The 27,900-nt window shown below is 42.3% G+C and overlaps 1 protein-coding gene across 1 annotated transcript; it reads left to right on the plus strand.

Annotated features, from left to right (window-relative positions):
• The first annotated feature begins 1,008 nt into the window (after positions 1-1,008).
• On the plus strand, positions 1,009-27,563 carry LOC149450353 (cytochrome P450 2C3-like). Its single transcript, XM_089691981.1, has 9 exons — positions 1,009-1,245; positions 4,057-4,219; positions 5,978-6,118; positions 12,590-12,750; positions 15,157-15,330; positions 16,508-16,649; positions 17,845-18,032; positions 20,704-20,845; positions 26,870-27,563. Exons 1-9 carry the CDS (start codon positions 1,069-1,071, stop codon positions 27,064-27,066), a joined length of 1,485 nt encoding a protein of 494 aa, XP_089548107.1. The 5' UTR covers positions 1,009-1,068; the 3' UTR covers positions 27,067-27,563.
• The last annotated feature ends 337 nt before the right edge of the window (positions 27,564-27,900 follow it).

Below are 27,900 nucleotides of genomic sequence, written 5' to 3' on the forward strand. Positions count from 1 at the left end.
GAATTGGCTTGTAATTAGGTACATAACACTCCAGGTTGGTGTCCTATCCTAGATCCAGTTTACACACTGCTCAGATACCCATGGCCGTCCACAACTCACCCCCACAATGTCATCCACAAGTATAAGATCAACCAAACCAATAGCTGGTAACTGCTAAAACTGCATAGACCATCAACCAATGGGGATTTATGATCTTTATTCACGCTCCTTATGGTTGTTGTTTTCTCGGCCGCAATAAAGTTCGGGGGGAGATCTTTCTTGTTCTTTAGTATTTGTTAAGAGACAATGCAGTCTTAAACTCACAAGCAACTCACCCTCTTTCCTTTTGATAATGGGGAATGGACACCAAACTCCATTGAGGTCCAACCTTCAATCCAGCTTCTCCAGTTCATCAAGACATTCTAAGTTCTTCCACTGGTACTTCGATTGCCATGTTACACAAGCTAGCCAGATCTCTGTCCATCCTTATGGTCACCCTCCTCAAGCAGCAGGCCTAGGAGGATCTGGCCACCAATACATCTCTCCCCCCAGGCAGGAGGTCCAGGGGACAACTGCCTTCCCAAGGGCATTCCTAAATATTTATTCCCTCTGTCATCCTGCACCACTGGTGATAAAACTTCTAGTGGTTGGCCAGGAATACAAATATTCATTATTCTGATTAGTGCAGCCTCTCACACACTTGTTAGAAGAACCAGTGATACCTACAGGTAGTAGGCAGAAGCAAACACTAATCAGAGCCCAGGGAAGACCCTAGTGGGCTACAGCTTCACACATTTTTAAATGCACACCTGCTTAGTGTAACTATCCTACAAAACGTTTTGTTTTTGTCTGTGTCCTTGTTGTGATTGTCAAAGCAGGAATTGAGGGGAAATCTCTAAAGGGGGTACAGTAACACAGAAAGGAGTTATGGTCATTGTGCAACGTGGGAAGAGCCAACCAGATGAAACTAAGTAAGGAATTTAACAAAGTCAGTCATTTCTCAGTTAGTCATTACAAGGAGCTGGGCTGTACAACTGGAGGAATATTGACCTCTGTCATAGTCTGTTTCTGTTAGTCTCTTCCAGAAAGATGGGATTCTCCACAATCGCTCTGTTGGTCACATTCATCATCACCCTCCACTTTACCATATCATGGTGGAGACAGCGCAGACGGAACAGGTCACTGCCCCCCGGACCCACCCCGCTGCCTTTCTTGGGCACCCCACAATATATGAATCAGCAAACAGCCGATAAAAACTATCCTGTGGTAAGTTGAGCTTCAATCTATAATCTGGCCCTTATACTGGGGATGTACTGCTTGATTCCCAGCCAGCTAGTGAGGTAGACAAGGGATTCGTCCACATAGATATTTTGGTCAGGGAAATACACTTCAGCAAATCTCTTGGAAAAAAAATTATTCAATGGGCAGATTTTGTAGAGCTTATCATAGCCAGGCTGATCTCGGGGAGGGCACAGTGAATTATCGCCGAAATGCAGGAAGTGCAATTAACCTTTTCCATTTAGCCATTTATAATGTGTATGTCACCTATCACAAGACTACAAAAAGACCCACCATCTTTCTCAAATTTATAGACAATATCATCACTGCCCCGATCTACCAGCAAGCATCTCCACCAGAAAACATTTGCTCTGATTCTGTGAGAAGACGAGTGACATTTTCCAAAGAACATTCCACTCACAGAAGCAGGCCGAAGACAACAAATGTTAGATATGCAGCAGTAGGGGAGTTAGGAGAGACACCAGGGGTCTCATATACTGTATGTAAGGGGCTTCAGAGGGGTGTTCTGAGTAGAGAATACCAGTTTTTGGTTTTCTCCAGGTTTTGTAATTCCCAATTTCAGGGTCTGGAGGCTTTGAAAAGATTAGGTGGGAAGAAGACTACCCCTGTGCCCAGGTCTTACCTGACCAAGGCACTAAGCCTGATGGTGCTGCCTGGACCAATACTTTGGCTGTACTGACCCAGGCCTTTTTATGGACCATGTTTCTGCCTGCTTCCTGGATGTTAGCCTGCTGCCTGTACTGACCCTGTCCTGTTTATAGACCATATACCTGCCTGCTGCCTGGAGAATTCCTTTGGCTGGCTATTGCTGACCACATCTTTGCCTGCTTCCTGGACCAATGCTCTCCTCCCTCTGTAGACAACTGTTCTACTAAGACCATTATTGCGGCCGAGAAAATAACAACCAAAAGTCTCACAGATGTGCTATTGCCATAATCAAGTGGAGTAGCAGAAAGTATTTTGGGGTGGGGGGGTAATTCTTGTATGTCCATGTTGTGTGTTAGAAATATCTAAATTGACTTTGTTGAAAAAATAAAATAAAATACATTTTAATTATCTTTCCACATTTTCCAAAAACTTGTAGAAAACAAATGACATGTTCAAAAGACTCATTATGCCTCATAAAATATACCTTGGGGTGTTTGCTTTTTAAAACTGGGTCATTTTGTGGGTGTTTCCACTGTCCCGGTGCTCCAGGGCCTTCAAAGGTGTGATAGGTAGTCAGGAAATTGGATGTGCAATTTACAGTATATCCCTAGAACAGTGTTTTCCAACCTTTGTTCAGTTAAGGCACCCTTTAGAAGTATGCACAATCTCCAGGCACCCTGTTCTAAAATATAAAAAAATGGTACCATAGCTTGTAGACTCTATAACTTTCACACAGAAATACCAAATAACCAAAGTTACCAAATAATATACCCTGATTTGGGTTATTTTTTTACAAAGAAATGTAGCAGTATAAATTTTGTCCTAATTTTATGAAGAAAAAATACTTATTTGCAAAATTTTATATTAGAAACTATGAAAAAAAAATTTGTTTCACATTGTTCTGAATTTGAGACTTGTGCTGGGAGGGGGATTTCAGCAGGGGGCAGATTTGTACTGAGAGGAGGGGAAATTTATGCTTAGCATGCAGATTAGTGTTCGATTTATTATGAGAGGAGGAGAGGATTTTTGCTGGAAGGGGGAATTTGGGGTGCAACAGGGGGTAAGAATTGTTCTAGAAGGGGAAATTTAGGGAGTAGTAATGTAGGGGGTTTTGTGCTGGGAGGCAGGATGGGGGAAGTGGATTTGTGCCAGGAGGGGGGATTTGGGGGGTTTGTGCTAAAAAAAAGGTCTTATGGCAGGGGGGAGAAGATTTGTGCTAGGAAGGTATATTCTTTGATGGGGGTTGTGCTAGTAGGGATGATTGGGTGATATTTATGATGGGAGGGGAAATGTTTTTGGGGAGGGGGATTTGTGCTAGGATGGAGGATGGTGAGAGGGGAATTTGAGCTCGGAAGGGCGATTTGGAGTGGGATGAAGAGGATTTGTTCCAGGAGGAGAAATTTGAAGAGCAGTGGATTAGTGCCAAGAGGGAGAAATTGTTTTTATTTGGAGGGGGATGATGGGGACATATGGGGAGAGAGAAGATTTGAGCTAGGGGGGATGGGGGGGCAAAGATTTGTGCTGGGAGAGGGGATTTCAGCAGGGGGGAGGGGGAATTTTCGCTTATCATGCAGATTAGTGTTAGTGGGGGGGATTTTTTCTGACACAATGCTCATACATCTTGGGGGGGTGCAATTTGGCATATTCGCCGTGGGCTCTAGATGACCTTGTCTCGGCACTGACCCAAGGGATCACTGAACAGTGATGATAAAAACACGTCACCCTAGGGGGACGTCCACTCACTACCATGCAGCAGGCCCAGGGACATCTTGCTTAACAGCATCACAGGCGCCATTTTTCACAGATATTGAAGCCATTCAACCATAAAAAGGTCACAGGCTGGGGTAAAATATGGAAGCCCAAAGATGCACAGGAAGATGCAAAGATTAGTGCCCCCAGACTATAATGCTGCCTCTGTGCTCACCCTTGGGGACATCTGAGGGATATGCTTTGTTCATATTTCATGTCGGAGATTTACAACCACTTTTAAATAATGGGTTTAGCTGCTACCTATCATTAGAAGGTGACACCAAGGCACGGGCTAGGGGTGTGTTGTAAGTCTGTTCCTACAGCAGAAGAATTCTTGTCATTGTGACCTCTGACTACCTTCATTTCTTTCACCTATGACAGCTCAGACAAAAGTACGGCTCAGTATTTACCATCTGGAAACTGACGGAGCCGGTGGTGGTCCTCTGTGGTTATGAGGCGGTGAAGGATGCCCTTCTGAACCACGCCGAGGAGTTCAGTGCCCGCCCATTTATACCCACAGTGCACATCCCCACCAAAGGATACGGTAAGATTGCCAGGACACTCCTCGGTTGAACATACCTGGGTTCGGTTCATGGGTGGGCCATTGAATTTAACTGAAGTTTGAGCGTGAATCCAAACCCTACTGAGGTCAATAGAAGCCTTTAAAAGCAGTTTTCCGCACTTTCAAGGGTAATAGGAAAGGGATTGTCAAGCAGTGTGTGGGTAGCTGGGCACTGCGAAGGGGGATTTGCACCAACGCAAACATTATCTTTTACAATGACCATAAGGCGGGAAGCAGCTATTTTAATATTGCTTACAGTGAAGGCTTAAAAACACAAAATTCCTATAAATAACATGCCTGAGGGATGCCCTAAACCTGCCCTAGAAATGGTGCACCTGAACCCCTTACACTTCAACACAACACAAACAAGTGGACTGTTCATGTTGAGTACTAATATTCTTTTTTTTTATATTTATTTCCATTTGTTATGTTTTATTACTTGTTTATACCCTCACCGGCCTCTTTATTAGGTACATCTATTCAATTGCTTGGTAACACAAATTGCTAATCAGCCAATCACATGGCAGCAGCTCAATGCATTTAGGCATTTAGACGTGGTGAAGACGACTTGCTGAAGTTCAAACCAAGCACCAGAATGGGGAAGAAAGGGGATTTAAGTGACTTTGAAAGTGGTGTGGGTGTTGGTGCCAGACAGGCTGGTTTGAGTATTTCAAAAACTGCTGATCTACTGGTATTTTCACACACAACCATCTCTAGGGAAATCGAGACTCATCAGACCAGGAAACGTTTTTCCAATCTGCTATTGTCCAATTTTGGTGAACCTGTACAAATTGTAGCCTCCGTTTCCTGCTCTAAACTCATGGAACCAGTTGTGGATTTAGTGTTTGCCCTAAAAACCTTCACCTGATTCCTGAGGGTGTATGTCTTATGCCCTGTTCCTCTTCCTCCAATGCAGATACCTGGCAGTGATTACTGGTAATCCCAGCTGTCAGTGTGATCTGTATCAGTATCTATATGCAGGGCTGCTGTTAGGTGTCACGGGGCCCCGTACAGCCAATGTGACAGGGCCCCCAAATAAAGACAGTTTACTAGGCTTCAGTTATGAGTGAACACAGTGAGTGATCGGTACCAATCACTCATTTTGTTCATTCTGGAAAGGAAGGGGCTGGTAAATGTGACATATTTACGGACCTTTCCTCACTCTTCATGTTAAGGATCCTATTGTGTGCCTGCAGCTGCCGGTGGGAAGGAGAGGAGGGAAGCCGGCAGCACTGCGGAGGTGGGGGGGGGCACACAGGATGGTTTGAGCAGCATGGGGAAATGTATGGTGTACTGGGAGGTGCTTGGGAAGCATCTTCTTGGCAGAGATGCTCAGTCGGGGAGTCTGTCACACTGGAAAGTGCAAAATCTGGTGCAGCTCTTCATGGAAACCAATCGCTTCCAGATTTTTTGTCAAACCTTAACTGAACAAGCTGAAGTTAGAAGCTGATTGGCCGCCATGCACAGCTGCACCAGATTATGCGCTCTCCAGCTTTAGTAAATCAACCCCCTTGCATTCATCATATGAAACCATTAAAATCAGATATATTGGGGTTGATTTACTAAAACTGGCCGCCATGCACAGTGGCACCTGATTTTGCACTCTCCAGTTTCAGATTGAATCTTTTGTATTTGTCCCCTTTGATTGGTAAGGAACTCCCATGGAGATCATGGCTTGGTATACCTTATAGATGGAGCTGCAGTTTGTAACTTATTGCTGATGATGATTCACTTCTTCAGGTTTTAATGGCCCCCGATGGCGTCCTCTGCGCCGCTTTGCCATCTCCTTCCTGAGGGACTTTGGGATGGGGAAGAAGACCATGGTATCCCGCGTTCTTGAGGAGACAACGTATCTCACCCAGGCAGTGGCTGAGACAGAAGGTAGGAGAAATCTTTTTATTTCTTAAAATTTTTATTGCAAAATTGACTGCACGAAAAATGGGAATCTTGCATGTTCAGAGAACCTAAAGGGGACCATATGGTCACTAAACTGTGGCCAATGGGCTGGATACAGCCATTTTCTTGCCTTTATCCAGCCTTTGTGTCAGTATTCCTCTCACTGACACCAAAGAGAAGGTGACATTCTTTCCACTGACATCAATGACGGAGCACAATTCCTTCCACAGACACCAATGATGGGGCACTATGTAATTTTTTTACTTCCACTGACCACAAATCCTGAAGCATTGTTTATTCCCACTAATGCCAGGACATTTTCTATTCCCACTGGGCACAGTCCAGCACCCCTAAAGTCTGAAGGACCATAATTTGGCCCTTTGATTAGAAAGTTTGGAAACTCTGGTCTAATATTTGTGGGTCACTGGCTGGGAATGATGGCTGTGCTTCATTCAGCTACTCCCAGCAGTAGACCACTACCTTGTGCATGAGTCTGTTGAATGCAAATCCATATTGGCAATTACTGAGCTGGCCAGAACTAGTTTTTGAGGACGAATTTCCACAGCTCTTACTGTGAAGAAGCCTTTCCATATGTGGAGGTTAAATTTCTTTTCCTCCAGCTGTAAAGAGTTCCCCCTTGTCCTCTGTAATGACCTGGAAGTGAATAGCTCTACACCGAGTTCACTGTATGGACCACTTATGTATTTATACGTATTGATCAAATCCCCCCTTAATCTCCTCTTCTCAATAGAGAATAAATTCAGTTCCTCTAATCTTTCCACATTAGCCGAGCTCTTCCATGCCTTCCATCAGTTTGGTTGCACATTCTCCAATTCTCCAACATCCTTTTGATGAACTAGTGGTGTCCAAAACTCACTCTCTCGCTGTCAGGGAATGCCTGAATGATTAATTTAGTCGGCTAAATCGATTGAATCACAGTGCCTCCAAACCAAAAACAATTTATAAAAAAAATTTAACTGACTTAATAATTATTCTGAGTTAATTTTAGCCAAGCAAAATTCTTTAAGAACACAACAAGACTGGTGTAAGTATAGACCACGGATTATCAAAAAATAAATAAATATTTATCAGTGAAAATGTGGAATAGACTCCCTCAAGAGTTGGTTCTGGGCAGCTCAACGGATTGCTGTAAAAATGTCCTGGATTATTTCTTAGATACACAGAATATAACTGAATATAACATTTACAGGTCCAGTTGATCCAGGGAATATCTGATTGCCTCTCAGGCAATCAGGAAGGAATTTTTTCCCCTGTAGGAGCAAATTGGATCATGCTTTGCTGGGTTTTTTGTCTTCCTGTGGATCAACTGTGGGTGTAGGATTATAATTTTTTTTTTTTTTATGGTTGAACTGGATGGACTTTTGTCTCTTTTCTGCCAGACTAACTATGGAACTATGTAACAATAACTCTACACCGAGTTCAATATATGAACCACTGATATATTTATTCATGGAGATCATATTTCACCTTATGTATTATACATGGAGATCATATCCCCCCCCTTATGTATTATACGTGGAGATCATATCCCCCTTATGTATTATACATGGAGGTCATATCCCCCTTATGTATTATACATGGAGGTCATATCCCCCCTTATGTATTATACATGGAGATCCTACCCCCCCTTATGTATTATACATGGTGATCATACCCCCCTTATGTATTATACATGGAGATCATATCCCCCTTATGTATTATACATGGTGATCATATCCCCCTTATGTATTATACATGGAGGTCATATCCCCCTTATGTATTATACGTGGAGATCATATCCCCCTTATGTATTATACATGGAGATCATATCCCCCCTTATGTATTATACATGGTGATCATATCCCCCCTTATGTATTATACATGGAGATCATATCCCCCCTTATGTATTATACATGGAGATCATATCCCCCCTTATGTATTATACATGGAGATCATATCCCCCCCCTTATGTATTATACATGGAGATCATATCCCCCTTATGTATTATACATGGAGATCATATCCCCCCTTATGTATTATACATGGAGATGATATCCCCCCCCCCTTATGTATTATACATGGAGATCATATCCCCCCCTTATGTATTATACATGGAGATCATATCCCCCTTATGTATTATACATGGAGATCATATCCCCCCCCTTATGTATTATACATGGAGATCATATCCCCCCCTTATGTATTATACATGGAGATCATATCCCCCTTATGTATTATACATGGAGATCATATCCCCCCTTATGCATTATACATGGAGATCATATCCCCCCTTATGTATTATACATGGAGATCATATCCCCCCTTATGTATTATACATGGAGATCATATCCCCCCCTTATGTATTATACATGGAGATCATATCCCCCCTTATGTATTATACATGGAGATCATATCCCCCCTTATGTATTATACATGGTGATCATATCCCACTTATGTATTATACATGGAGATCATATCCCCCCTTATGTATTATACATGGAGATCATATCCCCCCTTATGTATTATACATGGAGATCATATCCCCCCTTATGCATTATATATGGAGATCATATCCCCCCTTATGTATTATACATGGAGATCATATCCCCCCTTATGTATTATACATGGTGATCATATCCCCCCTTATGTATTATACATGGAGATCATATCCCCCTTATGTATTATACATGGAGATCATATCCCCCCTTATGTATTATAGATGGAGATCATATCCCCCCTTATGTATTATACATGGAGATCATATCCCCCTTATGTATTATACATGGTGATCATATCCCCCTCATGTATTATACATGGAGATCATATCCCCCCTTATGTATTATACATGGAGATCATATCCCCCTTATGTATTATACATGGAGATCATATCCCCCCTTATGTATTATACATGGAGATCATATCCCCCCTTATGTATTATACATTGAGATCATACCCCCCCTTATGTATTATACATGGAGATCATATCCCCCCTTATGTATTATACATGGAGATCATATCCCCCCTTATGTATTATACATGGAGATCATATCCCCCTTATGTATTTATACATGTAGATCATATCCCCCTTATGTATTATACATGGAGATCATATCCCCCCTTATGTATTATACATGGAGATCATATCCCCCCCCTTATGTATTATACATGGTGATCATATCCCCCCCCTTATGTATTATACATGGTGATCATATCCCCCTCATGTATTATACATGGAGATCATATCCCCCCTTATGTATTATACATGGAGATCATATCCCCCCTTATGTATTATACATGGAGATCATATCCCCCCTTATGTATTATACATGGAGATCATATCCCCCCTTATGTATTATACATTGAGATCATACCCCCCCTTATGTATTATACATGGAGATCATATCCCCCCTTATGTATTATACATGGAGATCATATCCCCCCTTATGTATTATACATGGAGATCATATCCCCCTTATGTATTTATACATGTAGATCATATCCCCCTTATGTATTATACATGGAGATCATATCCCCCCTTATGTATTATACATGGAGATCATACCCCCCCTTATGTATTATACATGGATATCATATCCCCCCTTATGTATTATACATGGAGATCATATCCCCCCTTATGTATTATACATGGAGATCATATCCCCCCTTATGTATTATACATGGTGATCATATCCCCCCTTATGTATTATACATGGAGATCATATCCCCCTTATGTATTATACATGGAGATCATACCCCCCCTTATGTATTATACATGGAGATCATATCCCCCCCTTATGTATTATACATGGAGATCATATCCCCCCTTATGTATTATACATGGAGATCATATCCCCCCTTATGTATTATACATGGAGATCATATCCCCCTTATGTATTATACATGGAGATCATATCCCCCCTATGTATTATACATGGTGATCATATCCCCCCTTATGTATTATACATGGAGATCATATCCCCCCTTATGTATTATACATGGAGATCATACCCCCCCCCTTATGTATTATACATGGAGATCATATCCCCCTTATGTATTATACATGGAGATCATACCCCCCCTTATGTATTATACATGGAGATCATATCCCCCTTATGTATTATACATGGAGATCATATCCCCCCTATGTATTATACATGGTGATCATATCCCCCCTTATGTATTATACATGGAGATCATATCCCCCCTTATGTATTATACATGGAGATCATATCCCCCTTATGTATTTATACATGTAGATCATATCCCCCTTATGTATTATACATGGAGATCATATCCCCCCTTATGTATTATACATGGAGATCATACCCCCCCTTTTGTATTATACATGGAGATCATATCCCCCCTTATGTATTATACATGGAGATCATATCCCTCCTTATGTATTATACATGTAGATCATATCCCCCTTATGTATTATACATGGAGATCATATCCCCCCTATGTATTATACATGGAGATCATATCCCCCCTTATGTATTATACATGGAGATCATACCCCCCCCCCCCTTATGTATTATACATGGAGATCATATCCCCCTTATGTATTATACATGGAGATCATACCCCCCCTTATGTATTATACATGGAGATCATATCCCCCTTATGTATTATACATGGAGATCATATCCCCCCTATGTATTATACATGGTGATCATATCCCCCCTTATGTATTATACATGGAGATCATATCCCCCCTTATGTATTATACATGGAGATCATATCCCCCTTATGTATTTATACATGGAGATCATACCCCCCCCCCTTATGTATTATACATGGAGATCATATCCCCCCTTATGTATTATACATGGAGATCATATCCCCCCTTATGTATTATACATGGAGATCATACCCCCCCCCCCCTTATGTATTATACATGGAGATCATATCCCCCTTATGTATTATACATGGAGATCATACCCCCCCTTATGTATTATACATGGAGATCATATCCCCCTTATGTATTATACATGGAGATCATATCCCCCCTATGTATTATACATGGTGATCATATCCCCCCTTATGTATTATACATGGAGATCATATCCCCCCTTATGTATTATACATGGAGATCATATCCCCCCTTATGTATTATACATGGAGATCATATCCCCCCTTATGTATTATACATGGTGATCATATCCCCCCTTATGTATTATACATGGAGATCATATCCCCCCTTATGTATTATACATGGTGATCATATCCCCCCTTATGTATTATACATGGTGATCATATCCCCCTTATGTATTATACATGGAGATCATATCCCCCCTTAATCTCCTCTTCTCAAGAGAGAAGACATTCAGTTCTTCTAATCTTTCCTCATAGCTGAGCTCCTCCATGCCTCTTATCAGTTTAGTTGTCCTTCTCTGTACTTTCTCCAGTTCCCCAATGTTCTTTTTGTGAATTGGTGCCCAAAACTGAACTGCATATTCCAGATGAGGTCTTCCTAATGATTTCTACCCGGGGGAAAATTATATCTCTCTCTGGAGTCTATACCTCTCCTAATATAAGAGAGGATTTTGCTCGCTTTAGAACCCGCAGCTTGGCATTGCATTCCATTATTAAGCTTGTGATCTACCAGAACCCCCAGATCCTTCTCCACCATTGACTCCCCCAGATCCTTCTCCACCATTGACCCCCCCAGATCCTTCTCCACCATTGACCCCCCCCAGATCCTTCTCCACCATTGACCCTCCCCGATCCTTCTCCGCCTTTGATTCCCCCAATTGTATTCCCCCCAGTATGTATGATGCATGCATGTCATTAGTTCTCCAAGATGTTTGGAACAACCTACCCTCCGAGTTCCTTCAAAAACTGTGTGCAAATGTAGCTAGAGGAATTGGTGCTGCAAAGGGTGGTCATACCAAATATCCTTCTGTTCATTTACTTTCAATGTTGTTCACCGATAAAAAATAAACTACTAGCACTTCTATTTCTGAAAGCAGTCTTCATTTACAGCATTTTTTCACAGCTACCTAAAACGTTTGCACAGTTGTGTATTTATCCTGGTGTGGAGTGTTGGAGATGTGGGGTAATATCCTGCCTATTTGCTGGGATTGCCCTGTAATGCACAAATTCTGGTCCCAGATCTTGCTATTGGCTCACAGACAAACATGGACAACAATCCGGCCACCTGCCTGCTTCATCTCATGCCAGTTCCAAGTATACGTAATACTTACTGATTCAGCACCTCAGTGTAGCAAAGGCATCCAATGCAACTGGAGGCAGCCCAATCCACCCACTATTGGCCAATGGAACTTCAAATTTGTCAAATGACACAGAGGACCAGATGACATTCTGGACTGTTTATAGAGGACCTGATCTCGTTAAGGGAAAAATCAGAAAAATGTAAAATGTTCTACTTTGTTCTACTATTGTAAAATACGACTTTGTATACCAGATGCTGTAAAAATGTTTTAATTATTTTAGGAGAACCATTCAACCCGCTACTGATCCTGGCCAGCGCTGTTGAGAATATTATCAGTTCAATGCTGTTTGGAGAACGTTTTGACTACAAAGACCCAAAGTTACATGATCTGCTATCTTACACCTCCCAACACGTCAAGAATTTTTCATCCCCATTTCACTTGGTATGTTTACTGTCAGTGATTGACTTGTCCTCCTGTCTTCTACTAGAACCTTCAGTTATTATCACTGGAAACCAGTTTTGCATGTTGCCAGGTTTCCTTGAATGACTCATATTTGGCTCCAAACTTCACTGCCGTGTTCTTCTGTATTGTATTTTATCACTATAATTGCTGCTAACTTTAGGTATTTTGGGTGAAAATGAATAATATATTAAAGGTTAATGGTTTGATTTAGAGTTTAGTCTGGGGTTATAGAATATCTAAACCCACATCTGTTTGGTATCAGGCCTCACTTTATATTCCAGGGGTGTCAAACCGGCGGCCCTCCAGCTGTTGCGAAACTACAAGTCCCATCATGCCTCTGCCTTTGGGAGTCATGCTCGGAACTGTCAGTCTTGCAATGCTTCATGGGACTTGTAGTTTGGCAACAGCTGGAGGGCCACCAGTTTGACACCTGTGTTATATACAGTAGCTTTTCTTTTCTATTTTTTATTTTTTTTTTTTGGAGCAGTGGGGATTACCTTGAGGTCCTGCCTGTGACAGCTCTTACTATTATAGGCTGACAACGTTGAGACATTGCTAGCAATTAGCAGCAGTGTAGTCAGCCTGCCATGCAATCTCCTTCAGTTGACCCTTGGGCTGCCTGTCTGGTAGAAAGCCAGGGAGGAAGCCCAATGGCCAACAGAAATAGCTCACAGAACAGGCTGACAACTCTGCTGACAAATGAAAAGCAGTGACTTCGTGTTGTCAGCCTACAACATGAAGTGCTGTTACTGGCAGAACCTCCAGTTAGGAAAAATTGCACCTGATACACAAAAATGATTTTTAAAGAAAACTATATACTGTAAATTGAAGTTTATTCAGGTTATATTTTGCCTTCCCTGGTTCCTCTCCCCCCCTGCCCCTCCATTGACTAATGACATGTTTATTAACCTACCATTTTCATTACAACGCTGATTTTAGATCTAGTGATGTCATTGCGCCACTGTAAAAATTGGGCGTGTTTTTTATTTCTCTAAATATTGGCCCATGACTAAAATGGAAGCAGAGTGTGGGGGGTCAGTAGTAAGTGACCCAGAGGTCAGTAGTAGGTGATATATAGTTCAGAGGTCAGTAGTAGGTGATATATAGTTCAGAGGTCAGTAGTAGGTGATGTATAGTTCAGAGGTCAGTAGTAGGTGATGTATAGTTCAGAGGTCAGTAGTGGGTGATGTATAGTTCAGAGGTCAGTAGTAGGTGATGTATAGTTCAGAGGTCAGTAGTAGGTGATGTATAGTTCAGAGGTCAGTAGTAGGTGATGTATAGTTCAGAGGTCAGTAGTGGGTGATGTATAGTTCAGAGCTCAATAGTGGGTGATGTACAGTTCAGAGGTCAGTAGTAGGTTATATATAGTTTAGAGGTCAGTAGTAAGTGAGAAAGGAGCTTCCAGTAAAGACCAATGTCTAACTCAACTACAATAGAGTCTAATTAGACCTCAAAACACCACCCAACATTCTAGTCATAATGCATGGAATATGGAGAAATGGAGGATGAGGCTGCTGTGACCAATAAACACACAATAAACACTTGTACAATTAGACACACCGTGGTGAAATGAAAAGTCCCCAACTATATTTGCAAGATATGGAAATATCATAGTGTTCTGTGAATACATACACATGGAGAAGCAATATACAATATACAGGCAATATATTTCAGAGTTTGTGTATTAATAAAGCTGTAAGTGCTGTGTAATGCTATGCTATGCAAATGTATCATCAGCCTCATCCTCCCTATCTTCATCTATGTTTTATGTATTCAGAGTAGAATGTTGAGGGGGGGGGGTCCAATCAGGATTTTTAGTAGTTGGGTTATATACCCACACCTGCTGGGCGTCTATACTATATAACCAGAGGGCGCTGCCTAAGCACTGCTTGTTACTTGACAGCTGTCATCTCATAGGGAGAGGAAAGGATATTTGATCAGATCATCTCCCCCCGCAGCTCCACTGGCACTCGATCTCCTCCACAACTGCAGCAAAGATTCATGTAGTGCTTGTGATGGTTTCATAGTGGGGATCGGCTCTCACTTGGTTCCTTCTCCAGCAGGCAAGGGGTTAACTGTTATGTGTGGCCCGCTTGGCTCCTTCCCCAGACAATATCAGAGAACCGGCATCATCCCATGTTCAGCAACATGTCGGGGCACAGTAGGCCCCCTTCCCTTGGGGCCCATGTGCACCACACATTGCACCCATGGATGATGCTCCTCTGAGCTAATTGCATTCCTGGCAGATCTTTTTCTGTACCTGCAGCGTCATTAAGGGATAAACATTAGTTATTTGCATGCATTGCAGAGCTGCAAAAAAAAACAGTACATCATAATTTGTAATTCTCAAAATGTTTTTTTTCTCCTTGTGTTTCCATTGGTCAGGTCTGCAACGTCTTCCCGTTCCTCCTCAAGCTGCCAATAGTATCAAAAATTGCCTATAAGGAAAGCTCCTACCTGCAGAACTTTGTGCTAGATTACATTGAGGAGCACAAACGCACCCTGAATCCCGAGTATCCCCAAGATTTGATTGATTATTTCCTGCTGAAGATGAAAGAGGTGTGTACTCCAAGTGTCGTCTTGTGAAGTATCCTTGATAATCATTGGTTGTATTGCCATAAACCAGGCAATTTCTCTGGAGAATGGCTGTGTGAATATAATTGGTTGTACTGGATTAGGATTACATTACAGTGCAATGGTCCATTTTCAGAATTCCCCTCTCTCTTTTCCTTTCTATCTCCACACTTCTCTCCCCTCCTCTGCCTTCATTTCTTCTTTCCCTTTCTTCTCCTCCCCTCTCCTCTCCTCTCCTTCGCCTTTCACTTGCCTTTTTCTACACCTCATTCCTCCCTGCTCCTCTCCCTTTCTATTTAGCGCCATTTTGTCTTCTCTTTCATTTTTTTTGCCATCCTCATTTCCTCTGCATTGCTCCCTTTTCTCTGCTCTCTTTTAGTTCCCCTCCCTTCTCCAATCCTCAATTTCCCAGTTTCTCTCTCAATCCCTTCCTTTCTCTCCTCTCCCCTTTTCCCCTCTTGTATCCATCACTTTTTGTCTCTTTCTATTGCTTTTCTAATTTTTGTTGTGTTTTTTTTTTTTTGGTTTTTTTTTTTTTTTCTTTTCTCCTTTTTTTCTCTTCTCCTCTTCCTCCTCTTTTCGCCTCCCTCCTCTTCTTCCCTTACCTCTACCCCCATCCCCAACAGGAATATGTATACACAAATGCATATACAATGTGTATAAGTGTAAGCATCTGAGAATCATATATTACGGTATATATATATATATATATATATATATATATATATATATACTATATTGCCCCAAATATTGGACCGCCGGCCTTTCCACACACATGAACTTTCATGGCCTCCCAGTCTTAGTCCGTAGGGTTCAATATTGAGTTGGCCCCCTTTTGCAGCTATAACAGCTTCAAGTCTTTTGGGAAGGCCGTCCACAAGGTTTAGGAGGGTGTCTATGGGAAGGTTGGACCATTCTTCCAGAAGCACATTTGTGAGGTCAGGCACTGATGTCGGGGGAGGAGGCCTGGCTCGCAGTCTCCGCTCTAATTCATCCCAAAGGTGTTCTATGGTGGGTAGTGAGAAAGTATTAATAGTCTTTTGCAGGATGCTTTGAACATACATTTATATGCAACCTCAATGCCCTTTGCAGCTGCTGTAATATTTGCTTCATGTTGGTTGATTATTTCTGCTGATGTTAATTCCCCTCTTTGTCTCCTCAGGTGGAACATGAGAAGGACCCAGATTTCTGTGATGAGAGCCTACAGGCAATCTTGGTGAGTCTGATATCGGCAGGTTCCGAGACCACCGTTAGCACCCTGAAATTCTGCCTGGTCTTGTTCGCTCACTATCCTGATGTACAGGGTAAGATCCATTTGTGGAATTCAGAAAGACATGTTATGTTCATCTGCCAAATATCCCATCCTGCACTACACCACCAGGAAAGAACTGGCTGCAGATCCACCTTTACATTGATTTGTTTATGACCTAGAAGTGCTCTGAAAAGACATAAGTGAGAACTGAAAAACAAGAAAACATTTTATTTATACTTGGATGTTGCGGAACCCCCAGGCCACATCCTCCATTGACCAAAAAATGTCTAGTCTGAGCATCTCTAACATAGCAAAACCCATCCACCATCTGCGGCCACCAATTGCCGAGTGCTACAGGAGATGGCTAGTAGTTTGCTGGCTGTGTGGAGACAACTGGTGGAGTTCTGAGTGTTGCCAAGTGCAAGACAACTGAATAGGGTGAGAGGTACTTGTACTGTCTATAGTCGGGGCTTTTCTTCCTTCAAAAAATGGGTGCAGAAACTCCTCCCTTCTGAGGCACTTCTTGTCTCCGCCCCCTACCCCCGACCTTCACTTCATTCCACCCTCTACCCACCTCCCAGTACCTCTCCTTCTAGAGAACACAGGGCCAAGTATCATTTTGTGTTGCTAAATAATTAGTATGGAATTTGTTAATGATAACAAGAAAAGGAGAAACATACACCCCCCCCCTAGTCAGCAGCAATAGACCCCCTCTGCAACAATAGACCCCCTCTGCAACAATTGGTCTCCAAAAGAAATTATATGTTTGGCAACAATAGACCTCCAGCAGCTACAACAGATCTCCCAGCAGACAGCATCAATAGACTCTCCAGCAGCTAGCAACAATAGACAATATACCCCTCCCTCAACAGTAGATCCCATCCAGCAACAATGGACCCCCATCAACAATAGACTCCCCCACCAGGAACAATAGACCACTACACAAACATAGATCCCCTTCAGTGACAATAGATCCCCCAGCAGCCAGCAACAATAGATCTTCCAGCACACCCCAGCACTCCTTGCCACTGCATCATTCAGTGCTGGAGGTGCCAGAACTGTGTTCCTCTGCATTCCCACTGAAAGAAAGTTATGCTCCTCTTCTATTTGTAGACTCCCAACCAGTACTGGCCAACAAACTCCATGCTGGAAGCGCTCATTCTCTACATACATTCTTATAAATTCTAATAATTCCCTTTTACACAGACAGTTTAGGGAAATCTCAGGTACCTTCTTTTCCATTTCAGCAAAGGTCCAACAAGAAATTGATGAGGTGACGCAGTCATTGCGCCTGCCTAGGTTCGAAGACCGACCACAAATGCCGTACACCAATGCTGTCATTCATGAAATGCAGAGAGTTTTAGACCTGACATCAACTACTCTCCTCCATGCTGTGACCAAAGACATCGAGTTCCATGGATACGCCATCCCGAAGGTATACGACCATGATATATTCCAGCCTGTGTTTTTGTCAGACTGTGTAGATCAAAAGGGAAATAGTAATGAGACACAGCTTATATTTTAAAAGGGGGGGAGGGGAATGTAAAATAGTTGTAGGGTATGGGTATATAGGCACATGCCAAATTTTTGCCATACAAAAATATGGACGGTTACTTGTACTGCGCATGGCCAGCTACTAGTTGGATGCCATGCTGTCTGTTCATTCTGAGTTTGTTTCTTTTAATATATACACCTTAGCAGAATGTAATATAATGCAGTGCAGAAAAGACAATAAGAAACCATTCTTTCCTCTTACCTGAAAAAAGGTGCAAATACCAAGCGCAATGAGGTTCCAGGGGATATGTAGATGACCACATTATGGGTAGCTCCAACCACTCATCTGACCAGCAATGAGACATGAGCACAAAACAACAAATGAAGGCGCGCTCCCAATCCTGTGGAAGTCAATAGATTCACCAGCCCAGGAACAGATCAAATCAAAACACACTTTAATGTTGGGTTAAAAAGCATGACATGTAGGAGCAGGGCTGTGGATAAGGGGGTACCACCAGTCCTCCTGTACGGGGCCCAGGCCAGCACGGGGGGCCCATGCAGCTGGGTGAATCAGATGTGGGCAGGGAGGATGGCCAGCATGGCGGGGGGAAATTACTGGAAGTGATCCCCTGTATGGCTCCCTCTGCAGCAGCTGAAAGCCGTCTTTTTCTCCTCTCCCTCTCGTTGGCTTTCAGCTGCTGCAGTTGGAATCATACAGCGGACTGGTTCCAGTAATTGCCCCCCCTGGTGCACCTATCTCCCTCCCTGTGCATCGTACATTTCCCCCTGCTGCCCAGCCCCCCCCCCCTGTGTGCCCCAACCCCTGCAGTGCTGCCGGCTTCCCTCCACCCTTCCAACCGCACAATAGGATCCTTCAAGATGGAAATTGGGGGAAAGGTCCTCTAAATAGGTCACATTTACCATCCCCTTCCTTTTTCTGAATGAACACAGTAAGTGATTGGTACTAATCATTCATGGTGTTCATTCGAAACTGAAGAATAGTAAACTGTTTTTTTGGGGTTTTTTTGAGGGGGAGCCCTGTCAAGTTGGCTGTATGGGGCTCCGTGGTTTCTAACAACAGCCCTGTGTAGGAGTGCCCAGATGGATACATCACCAAGCCAGTGGAGTGGAGAAACACATATTCCCAGAAGCTGGAGGATGACACATTAATCCTGGACCCAACAGTAGGTTGCTCAGCCTAGGAGCCTCAGGACAGTGGGAAGGGTGTGTGGATGGTAGCTGCTGGGATCACTGAGATGGTGGGTCTGCTGGAAGTCACGTGTCCCAGATCCGGTGGTTATGTCATACACCTGACAAGAGACCGATCAAACAAGGGCTGGTGAAGGTAAACTGGAAGCCTAGGGGAGCACTCCGATCACATTAAACCAGAGGAGAGAAGCCGGTCATCATGATTATTATTATTATACAGGATTTATATGGAGCCAACAGTTTGCTCAGCGCTTTACAATATAAAGGGAGGCAATACAGCAACAATACAGTTCAATACAAGACGGATAGGAGGGCCCTGATCCTGGGAGCTTACAATCTAAGAGGGAGGAGCTGATGGCACAAAAGATAATAACTGTGGGGGATGGACTGGTAGGAGGAATAGAAGATTCCATTATTAGCTTAGGTCGGGATAGTAGCTGAAGAGATAGGTTTTCAGAGATCGCCTAAAAGTGAGCAGAGTAGCCGATAGTCTGATAGATTGGGGTAGAGAGTTCCAGAGGATGTGGGAGGCACTAGGGAAGTCCTGAAGATGAGCATGGGAGGAGGTTATCATGATAACATGTTTCAGGGACTTGCCCCTTCCTCAGATCATCGGGGTTGGGAGCGCTCCTCTAGTTGTTTTTCTTTTCTCCTCCTGCCTGGGTACCTGTATACTCTCTATTTACTCCTTACAACTTTCACCTTTTACTGTCAGATACACAAGTTAAAATTTGATTATTCAGCTTGTCAGACTTTCACATGATTTAAACACAGCAGATACTTTACTCCTGCGCTGGGGATAGACTCAGCAGAGACTAGAATACAATGTGAATGTTCTGGAATATTCACTGCTTGCTGCCCTCAACGACCTGGGGTAGTCCAAAGTCACTAAATGCAAATGAAAAAACAAAAAGAGGGCGCACCGGCCTAGTGCATTATCCTTTAAAATATTTATTGAAAGAATAAAAAAGTAGATATCATACTCACAATTGGCATAAAAACTACAGGCATATCACAATGAACAAAGGTGTTCAATCCATATAGCATCTGAGTCCACAACGATGGAACTCTGGATGACCAACTAGCTGACACGTTTCTAGGACTCAGCCTCTTCCTGTGGTGGCTCTGAGGAAGAGGCTGAGTCTTCGAAACGCGTCAGCCAGTTGGTGGACTCAGATGCTATATGGATTGAACACCTTTGTTCATTGTGATATGCCTGTTTTATATGTCCATTGTGAGTATGATACCTACTTTTATATTCTTTCAATAAATATTTTTAAACGATGATGCACTAGGCCGGTGCGCCCTCTTTTTGTTTTTTCATTTGCATTTCACATGATTTAATCGGCACTGAGCCTGTAGAATGAGTTTGTATAAAATAGACTGTCTCTCTCCTTTACCAGGGCACCATCATCATCCCGTTCCTGTCATCGGTGCTCTATGACCCCTCTCAATGGGAGACACCAGAACGGTTCAATCCCGGACACTTCCTGGATGAGGAGGGCCAGTTCCGCAATCGGGTGGCCTTCATGGCATTCTCAGCCGGTGAGAAACCTACATTATGCTGTCAGTTCCAGGCTGGGGTGAAGTAATCCATTTCTTTACTGTAATACATAGAAATATTCTATCACACAAGTCACTGCAGATATGACGTCTCGGAGAGTCCCCGTGATCATTCAGGAAAGACACCCTCCACCCCCACCATACCAGAAAAACCTCACCGCAATCACCATACAAATGTGTGAACAAAAACCTGAATATTCTAAGGCATATAAACCTTGTGTAACTAACCCCTCGCCCTCCGGAGGACCCCCCCCCCCCTTCCTGACCAGGCCATTTTTTGCAATATGGCGCTGTGTTACCTTAACTGACAACTGCGCGGTCATGCAACGCTGCACCCAAATGAAAGATTTGTCCTTTTTCCCCACAAATAGAACTTTCTTTTGGTGGTATTTGATCGCCTCTGCGGTTTTAATTTTGTGCGCTATAAACAAAAAAAGACTGACAATTTTGGAAAAAAGTTATATTTTTGACTTTTTGCTATAAAACATCCAGTAAAAAATGTAAATCTAATTTCTTCACAAATTTAAACCAAAATTTATTCTGCTCCATGTCTTTGCTAAAGAAAAAATCCCAATACGTGTAAATTATTTGGTTTACGTGAAAGTTCTAGTGTCTACAAATGGCGGTATGGATACTGGGATTTTTTTTTATTCTAGTAATGGCGTTGATCAGCAACTTATAGCTGGACTGCAGTTGGCATTCTAACACTGGGGGGGGGGACTGACTTGGTGTCACTGACATCCCAATGAAACTAATAAAAAGCACTGACACTGCACTAATCACACTGGGCGATCAAAGGGTTAACTGTGTGCTGTGTGTGTTTTACTAGGGAGACATGCTGTGCAGAGAAATACAAAGCAGCATGTCCTTGATGGCAGGAGAGAGACCTGTGTTGTTTACACTCAGGTTTCTCCCCTGTCAGCTTTCCCCAACGATCGCCAAGTGCCGGCGGGGAATCCGGTAAATTACATCCTTATGGCGGTGCAGGTAGTGCGGCGCGCGCGCACCCTACCAAGAAATGCAAATCACGTATATATACGTGTTTTTGCGCAGCCCTGCCACCCTTTAGCAGTAGCTCTGTTATAGGGCAGCGGGAAAGTGGCTAACATTAGTACTGTTGCTCACGCTATTTGTGTTCCCACAATAAAAGCATACAAATATATAAGTAAATAAGTGCCGCGCAGTACAAATACTCCATGTATATTATATATTTCATATATTTTGGGTTGTTTTGCAGTAATGCACGGTACATGATGATTTATCACTAGGAGTATTTGTACTGCGCGGCTCTTATTTACTTATATATTCTTTCTCCACCACCATATACTTCCAATTTATTCTGCCTCCACAGCGCTCTCTTGCCTATTCTTCCTCTGTCATAGTCCCGGTAGAATACCCATTATTGATGCCTAGGCTGACGTCACCCCCTCAGCCATACAGAAATGTTCATCCCTAGTGACTGGTATTTTGTGGTGGCAGCCAACAGAACGAGCAATAATGGAGGACAGTGAAGGTAAGTAGAAGATTGTTGGGAGATCTTTGCCAAGAGAGCAACGCTCTCCTTAACCACTTCCAGTCCGGACACTTTCACCCACTTCCAGTCCGGACACTTTCCCCCCCTTCCAGTCCGGACACTTTCACCCACTTCCAGTCCGGACACTTTCCCCCCCTTCCAGTCCGGACACTTTCCCCCCCTTCCAGTCCGGACACTTTCCCCCCCTTCCAGTCCGGACACTTTCACCCCCTTCCAGTCCGGACACTTTCACCCCCTTCCTGTCCAGGCCAACTTTCAGCTTTCGGCACTATCACACATTGAAAGACAATTGCGCGGTCATGCAACACTGTACCCATATGAATTTTTAAGCATTTTTTTTGAGACAGATAAAACTTTATTTTGGTGATATTTATTCACCACTGGGATTTCTATTTTTTGTTATATAAATGAAAAAGTCCAAACATTTTGGAAAAAAAAAAAGTGTTTTTCTTATACATTTTTGCAAATAAATAATCTTTCTTCATATATATATAAAAATGCAGCGCATGAAAAAAAGTGATGATAAAACACAGTCCAGTGAAGAAAGTGCTCCGTATTTCCTAGTGCAAATGGTAAAAATTTACACAAACCAGACAGCGTAAAAATATACGCATGTGTATATGTATCCTGTAGAATCCCCTTCTCCACTCAGATCTGGTCAAATGAAGAAGTGCGTGCGCACGAAACGCGTCAGGTGGGACCCAGGACGCCATTGACACTAAGCCGCCGGTGCCACGAGGAGGCCCGGCGACCATCTTTAATACCAAGGGGTCAGTGTGTTCATCCATACCTGCCTATACCCTGTTTACTGTGCACATATGTTTTTATAATAAAGCCTTACCTACTACACTATGAGTACTTTCCTGTGTCCCCTGTGAGGAGCTTCCTCAACTTTTACAGCCCCAAGGGATCTCCTTGTCAACTCCTGTGAAAGGGGAAGGCTTACTCTGATTGGCATCGCTCTGATCTGCTGGACCACTCTTTCACCACATGAGGGCGTAGGATGTCTACCTTTTCCGGCTATTCATTTGACCAGATCTGAGTGGAGAAGGGGATTCTACAGGATACATATAGACATGCGTATATTTTTACGCTGTCTGGTTAGTGTAAATTTTTACCATTTGCACTAGGAAATACGGAGCACTTTCTTCACTGGACTGTGTTTTATCATCACTTTTTTTCAAGCGCTGCATTTTTATATATATGAATTGTGGGACTTTATATGCGTTTTCCTTTATGTTCAGCTGCTGCCACTATTGATGAGCGCTTACTGTATTTTTTACCCTATAAATCTTTCTTCATAAATCTTGGCCAAAATGTATTCAGTTATCTTTTTAGTTAAAAAAAAAAAAACACAAAATTAGTTTATAACCAAAAATTATAATTATTCAAAAAATGTTTTTATATTTTTATTTTATTTTTTTAATATTTATATTTCTGTGTTTTTTTTTTCTTTTTTTGCACTGATTGCTTTTATACCCATAAAGGCTGTAAATGCAATCATTTCTCCTTCTCTCTGGCTGCATTCTTACAGCCTTTGAGAAATACTGTGTGAGCTGTGATTGGTCACAGCTTGTCACATGGTACAAGGCTGTTGTGAATGGCCCTGTACCATGTGACCTCTGTGATCATTCACAGATTTCACAAGTAGTAAGAAGTGATGTCAGTAAGTGACATCTTGTTTCCTACTGTTCATGTGATCACTGATTGGGCAATCAGTGATCACATGATCAGGACCTCACACAGAGATCCCATACAGCGATCTGTGTTCCAGGGAGTGCGCACAGGCAGTGAATGCGGGGGACGTTTATAAACGGCCTCCCACTTCGGCATTGCTCCCATCCAGCTGTCTATGTACATGGGCCAGATGGGAAGTGGTTAAATAAACACCTCAGTTAAAATGGAAAAATAAGCCCTAAAGTCCATAGGTAGAGAACCCAACCCAGATCTTTTGCTTCTCATCCTGAGAATGACCTAATGTACTAAGCCACTTGCATAAAAAAATCTCCTTTTTTCCTCTAATCATTTTTTTGAATACATATGTCCAGAGAAAAGACTACTTTTGTTTTTTGGAGGAAAAGGTGGCAGTCCTGAAAGTCCATCTATATTGTTGCAGTAAACATACCACCATGAAGGGAGAGGATACCCACATGGAAGAAAAATACACTTGAAATATATTTTAAAAATATTCTTCTCAAATATATTGACATATATGTGAAATACTACAATTTTGGCCATATTCAATGTATTTCAATAAATATATATATATACTGCATGTTGAAATATGTTTTTATATATTACAAGATATAAGAAAAATATTTTTAAAAATGTATTTTTTTAAAATATATTCTTCAGATTTTTTTTAACATATAAAAAAGTAATTTTAACATATATTTTTACATATATTTGTAAATGCATTCCAAAAAGGTAGATTTGTATTTTTTAAAGACATTTAGTATATTTGAAATGTATTCTTAATTAAGGTGATTGCAGCCGTATTAGTGAACTTGCGACAGAAACAATTGAGTGCCGACGTGATACTTTTTTTATTTGCACTAACATACAATTTTGAGGAGAAGCTTTTGGGGTATGTCCCCTTCTTCAAGGTCCAGGCAGTACTACTTCACAAAGTTTTAGCAGAATGTTAGAAGAGATGTTGAAAGGGGGAGAGAAACAAAAAAAAAAACAGAAAGAAACACACACAGATGTACACAGCAATGGTTATAAGACTAGGATTAGACTAGAGATAAGACACAGCAAAAGCAAAGACTGGGTGGGGGGGGGGGGGGACAACACTCACAGAGGGGGTCGTAAAACTGTTGGATAATGAGTGAGGAATCCCAGGTCCAAATTAAGGCCTTTATCTCTTGTATCAAATAGAATTATCATTCTTAGTTCAAAAGTTTTTCTTTCCTGAATAGTTTTGAAATTTCCTTTTAAGTACTAAAATATTGAGGTCTTCCATAGTGTGCTGGTTGAACGAAATGGTGTCCCACAGGCAGGGGCGGACTGACAACTCATGGGACCCCCGGGCAATAGGGGATCATGGGGCCCCTGTGTCCTTTCCCGAACTCAAAAAAGCCTATGAAAAAGGTACCAGGGGCATCTCATGGGGCCCCCTACTGACCCCGGGCCCTCGGGCAGTGCCCGAGTTTCCAAATGGTCAGTCCGCCCCTGCCCACAGGTGTGCAAAAGTCATCTTCTTTATGTTCCTTGATGGTATGTCTGTGCAAATTCATCCTTGTTTGCAACTTCTGTCCTGTTAACAGGAAAAATACAGACATAGTGTCTTATCCTTTTAAGGTAAAACAGCTTCATTGCGTGCCCAATTACACTCACATTCAGTAAGATAAGAAACCGCTTTGTTTAAAAACAACTGCAGATTGCTGTGTGCTCCGCACACATAGTATACTCCCCGGCCACGGGTGTGTAGTGACGTCGTAGACCCTCCCCTACACGTTACTCCGCAGGTCACGCGGCTTCATCAGGGGGTTGTGATTGCTTATATTTTTATTTTTTATATTTTTTCATATTTTTGTTTTAAATCATATATTTTGATTGCATTATTATATTGGTAACAATTGATAATAGTTAGGAGCGTGACATTTATTGAAAAATATTTTTTTGTGGAGGAAATTTTGTCACTATTGATGAGGGAGATGCTTTGCTGGGTGAATCTGTCATTTGTCCAATCTCTTGGTCAGTGTTTTCATAGCAGGCTTCAAAGAACATAATCCCCCAGTCTGTGATTGATAGAGGCCTCCATAAAATCTCCTCCCCCCCAATCTGGGATCCATAGTGGCCTCCACAGAATCCAATACCCCAGTCTATGATCCATAGCGTTCTCCATAGAATTCATTCTCCTCCAGTCTGTAATCCATAGTGGCCTCCACAGAATCCTGTACCCCATTCTATGGTCCATAGCGATCTCTATAGAATTAAACCCCCCCCAATCTGGCATTCATAGTGACCTTTGCAGAATCCTGTACCCCAGTCTATGGTCCATAGCGTCCTCCATAGAATCCGTCCCCCCCAATCTGTGATCCATAGTGCCCTCCACAGAATGCAATACCCCAGCCTGTGGTGCATAGCGACCTCCAGAGAATCCAATCCACCAATTTATAATCCATAGTGGCCACCATTATGGTTCCTGCTAGCTGTTCAATTTCCAAAACTGTGAATGTATTTGGGTATGATTAGGTGGAGCGCACCACAGGGAACCAGAAGGATCCGCTCAATGTGAGATTTTATCCTGAACTGGTGGGTCTATAAACGATCCAGGGATTCACTCCTCAGTTCCTGTTCTCCATTCATCTCCAGCCTTATGCACATTACTGCTAACAAATATCACTGAAGTTGTAAATGCGATCGATTTGATATTTTATTACACAATGGAGTAAAAAAAAAAACCTATGTTCCTGTATGGATTATTTCTTTAACAAATGTGCAAATTTTCTTCAACTTTTCTGCAGGAAAGCGTGTTTGTCCCGGAGAGAGTTTGGCCCGAATGGAACTCTTCTTTCTCCTCTCTGCTCTGCTCCAGAAATTCACCATCAAGCTGCCCCCAGGAGCTGAATGTCGGGACTCCAAATGGCTGCATGCTAACAAATATGACATTTTGTCCAATGCTCAGCTGTGCGCCGTCCCCCGAGCATTGTCCACCAAGTAACCTGAGATACTGCTATGAAATGATTTGTCCACCAAGTAACCTGAGATATTACTATGAAAAGATTTGTCCACCAAGTAACCTGAGATATTGCTATGAAATGATTTGTCCACCAAGTAACCTGAGATATTACTATGAAATGATTTGTCCACCAAGTAACCTGAGATATTGCTATGAAATGATTTGTCCTCCAAGTAACCTGAGATATTGCTATGAAATGATTTGTCCACCAAGTAACCTGAGATATTGCTATGAAATGATTTGTCCACCAAGTAACCTGAGATATTGCTATGAAATGATTTGTCCACCAAGTAACCTGAGATATTGCTATGAAATGATTTGTCCTCCAAGTAACCTGAGATATTGTTATGAAGAGATTTGTCCACCAAGTAACCTGAGATATTGCTATGAAAAGATTATCTCAGGGCTTCTTTGTGGTGGACCTCCATACACAAGTATGAATTGCAACAAAATTAAAACTTTGGCATGCTTTACTACAATCTGTGTAAAAGTTTTTTTTTATTTTAAAATAATATTAATACCTTCTGTAAGGTCCTGCGCTGGCCACTAATGTAAGGGTACACTTCTCCCACTGACCACTAATGTAAGGGTACACTTCTCCCACTGACCACTAATGTAAGGGTACACTTCTCCCACTGACCACTAATGTAAGGGTACGCTTCTCCCACTGACCCCTAATGTAAGGGTACGCTTCTCCCACTGACCTCTAATGTAAGGGTACACTTCTCCCACTGACCACTAATGTAAGGGTACGCTTCTCCCACTGACCACTAATGTAAGGGTACGCTTCTCCCACTGGCCACTAATGTAAGGGTA

This window comes from Staurois parvus, unplaced genomic scaffold (genome assembly GCF_062004578.1).
Source record: "Staurois parvus isolate SC_StPar_1 unplaced genomic scaffold, SC_StPar_1.0 ptg000575l, whole genome shotgun sequence".
NCBI classification, from domain to species: Eukaryota; Metazoa; Chordata; class Amphibia; order Anura; family Ranidae; genus Staurois; species Staurois parvus.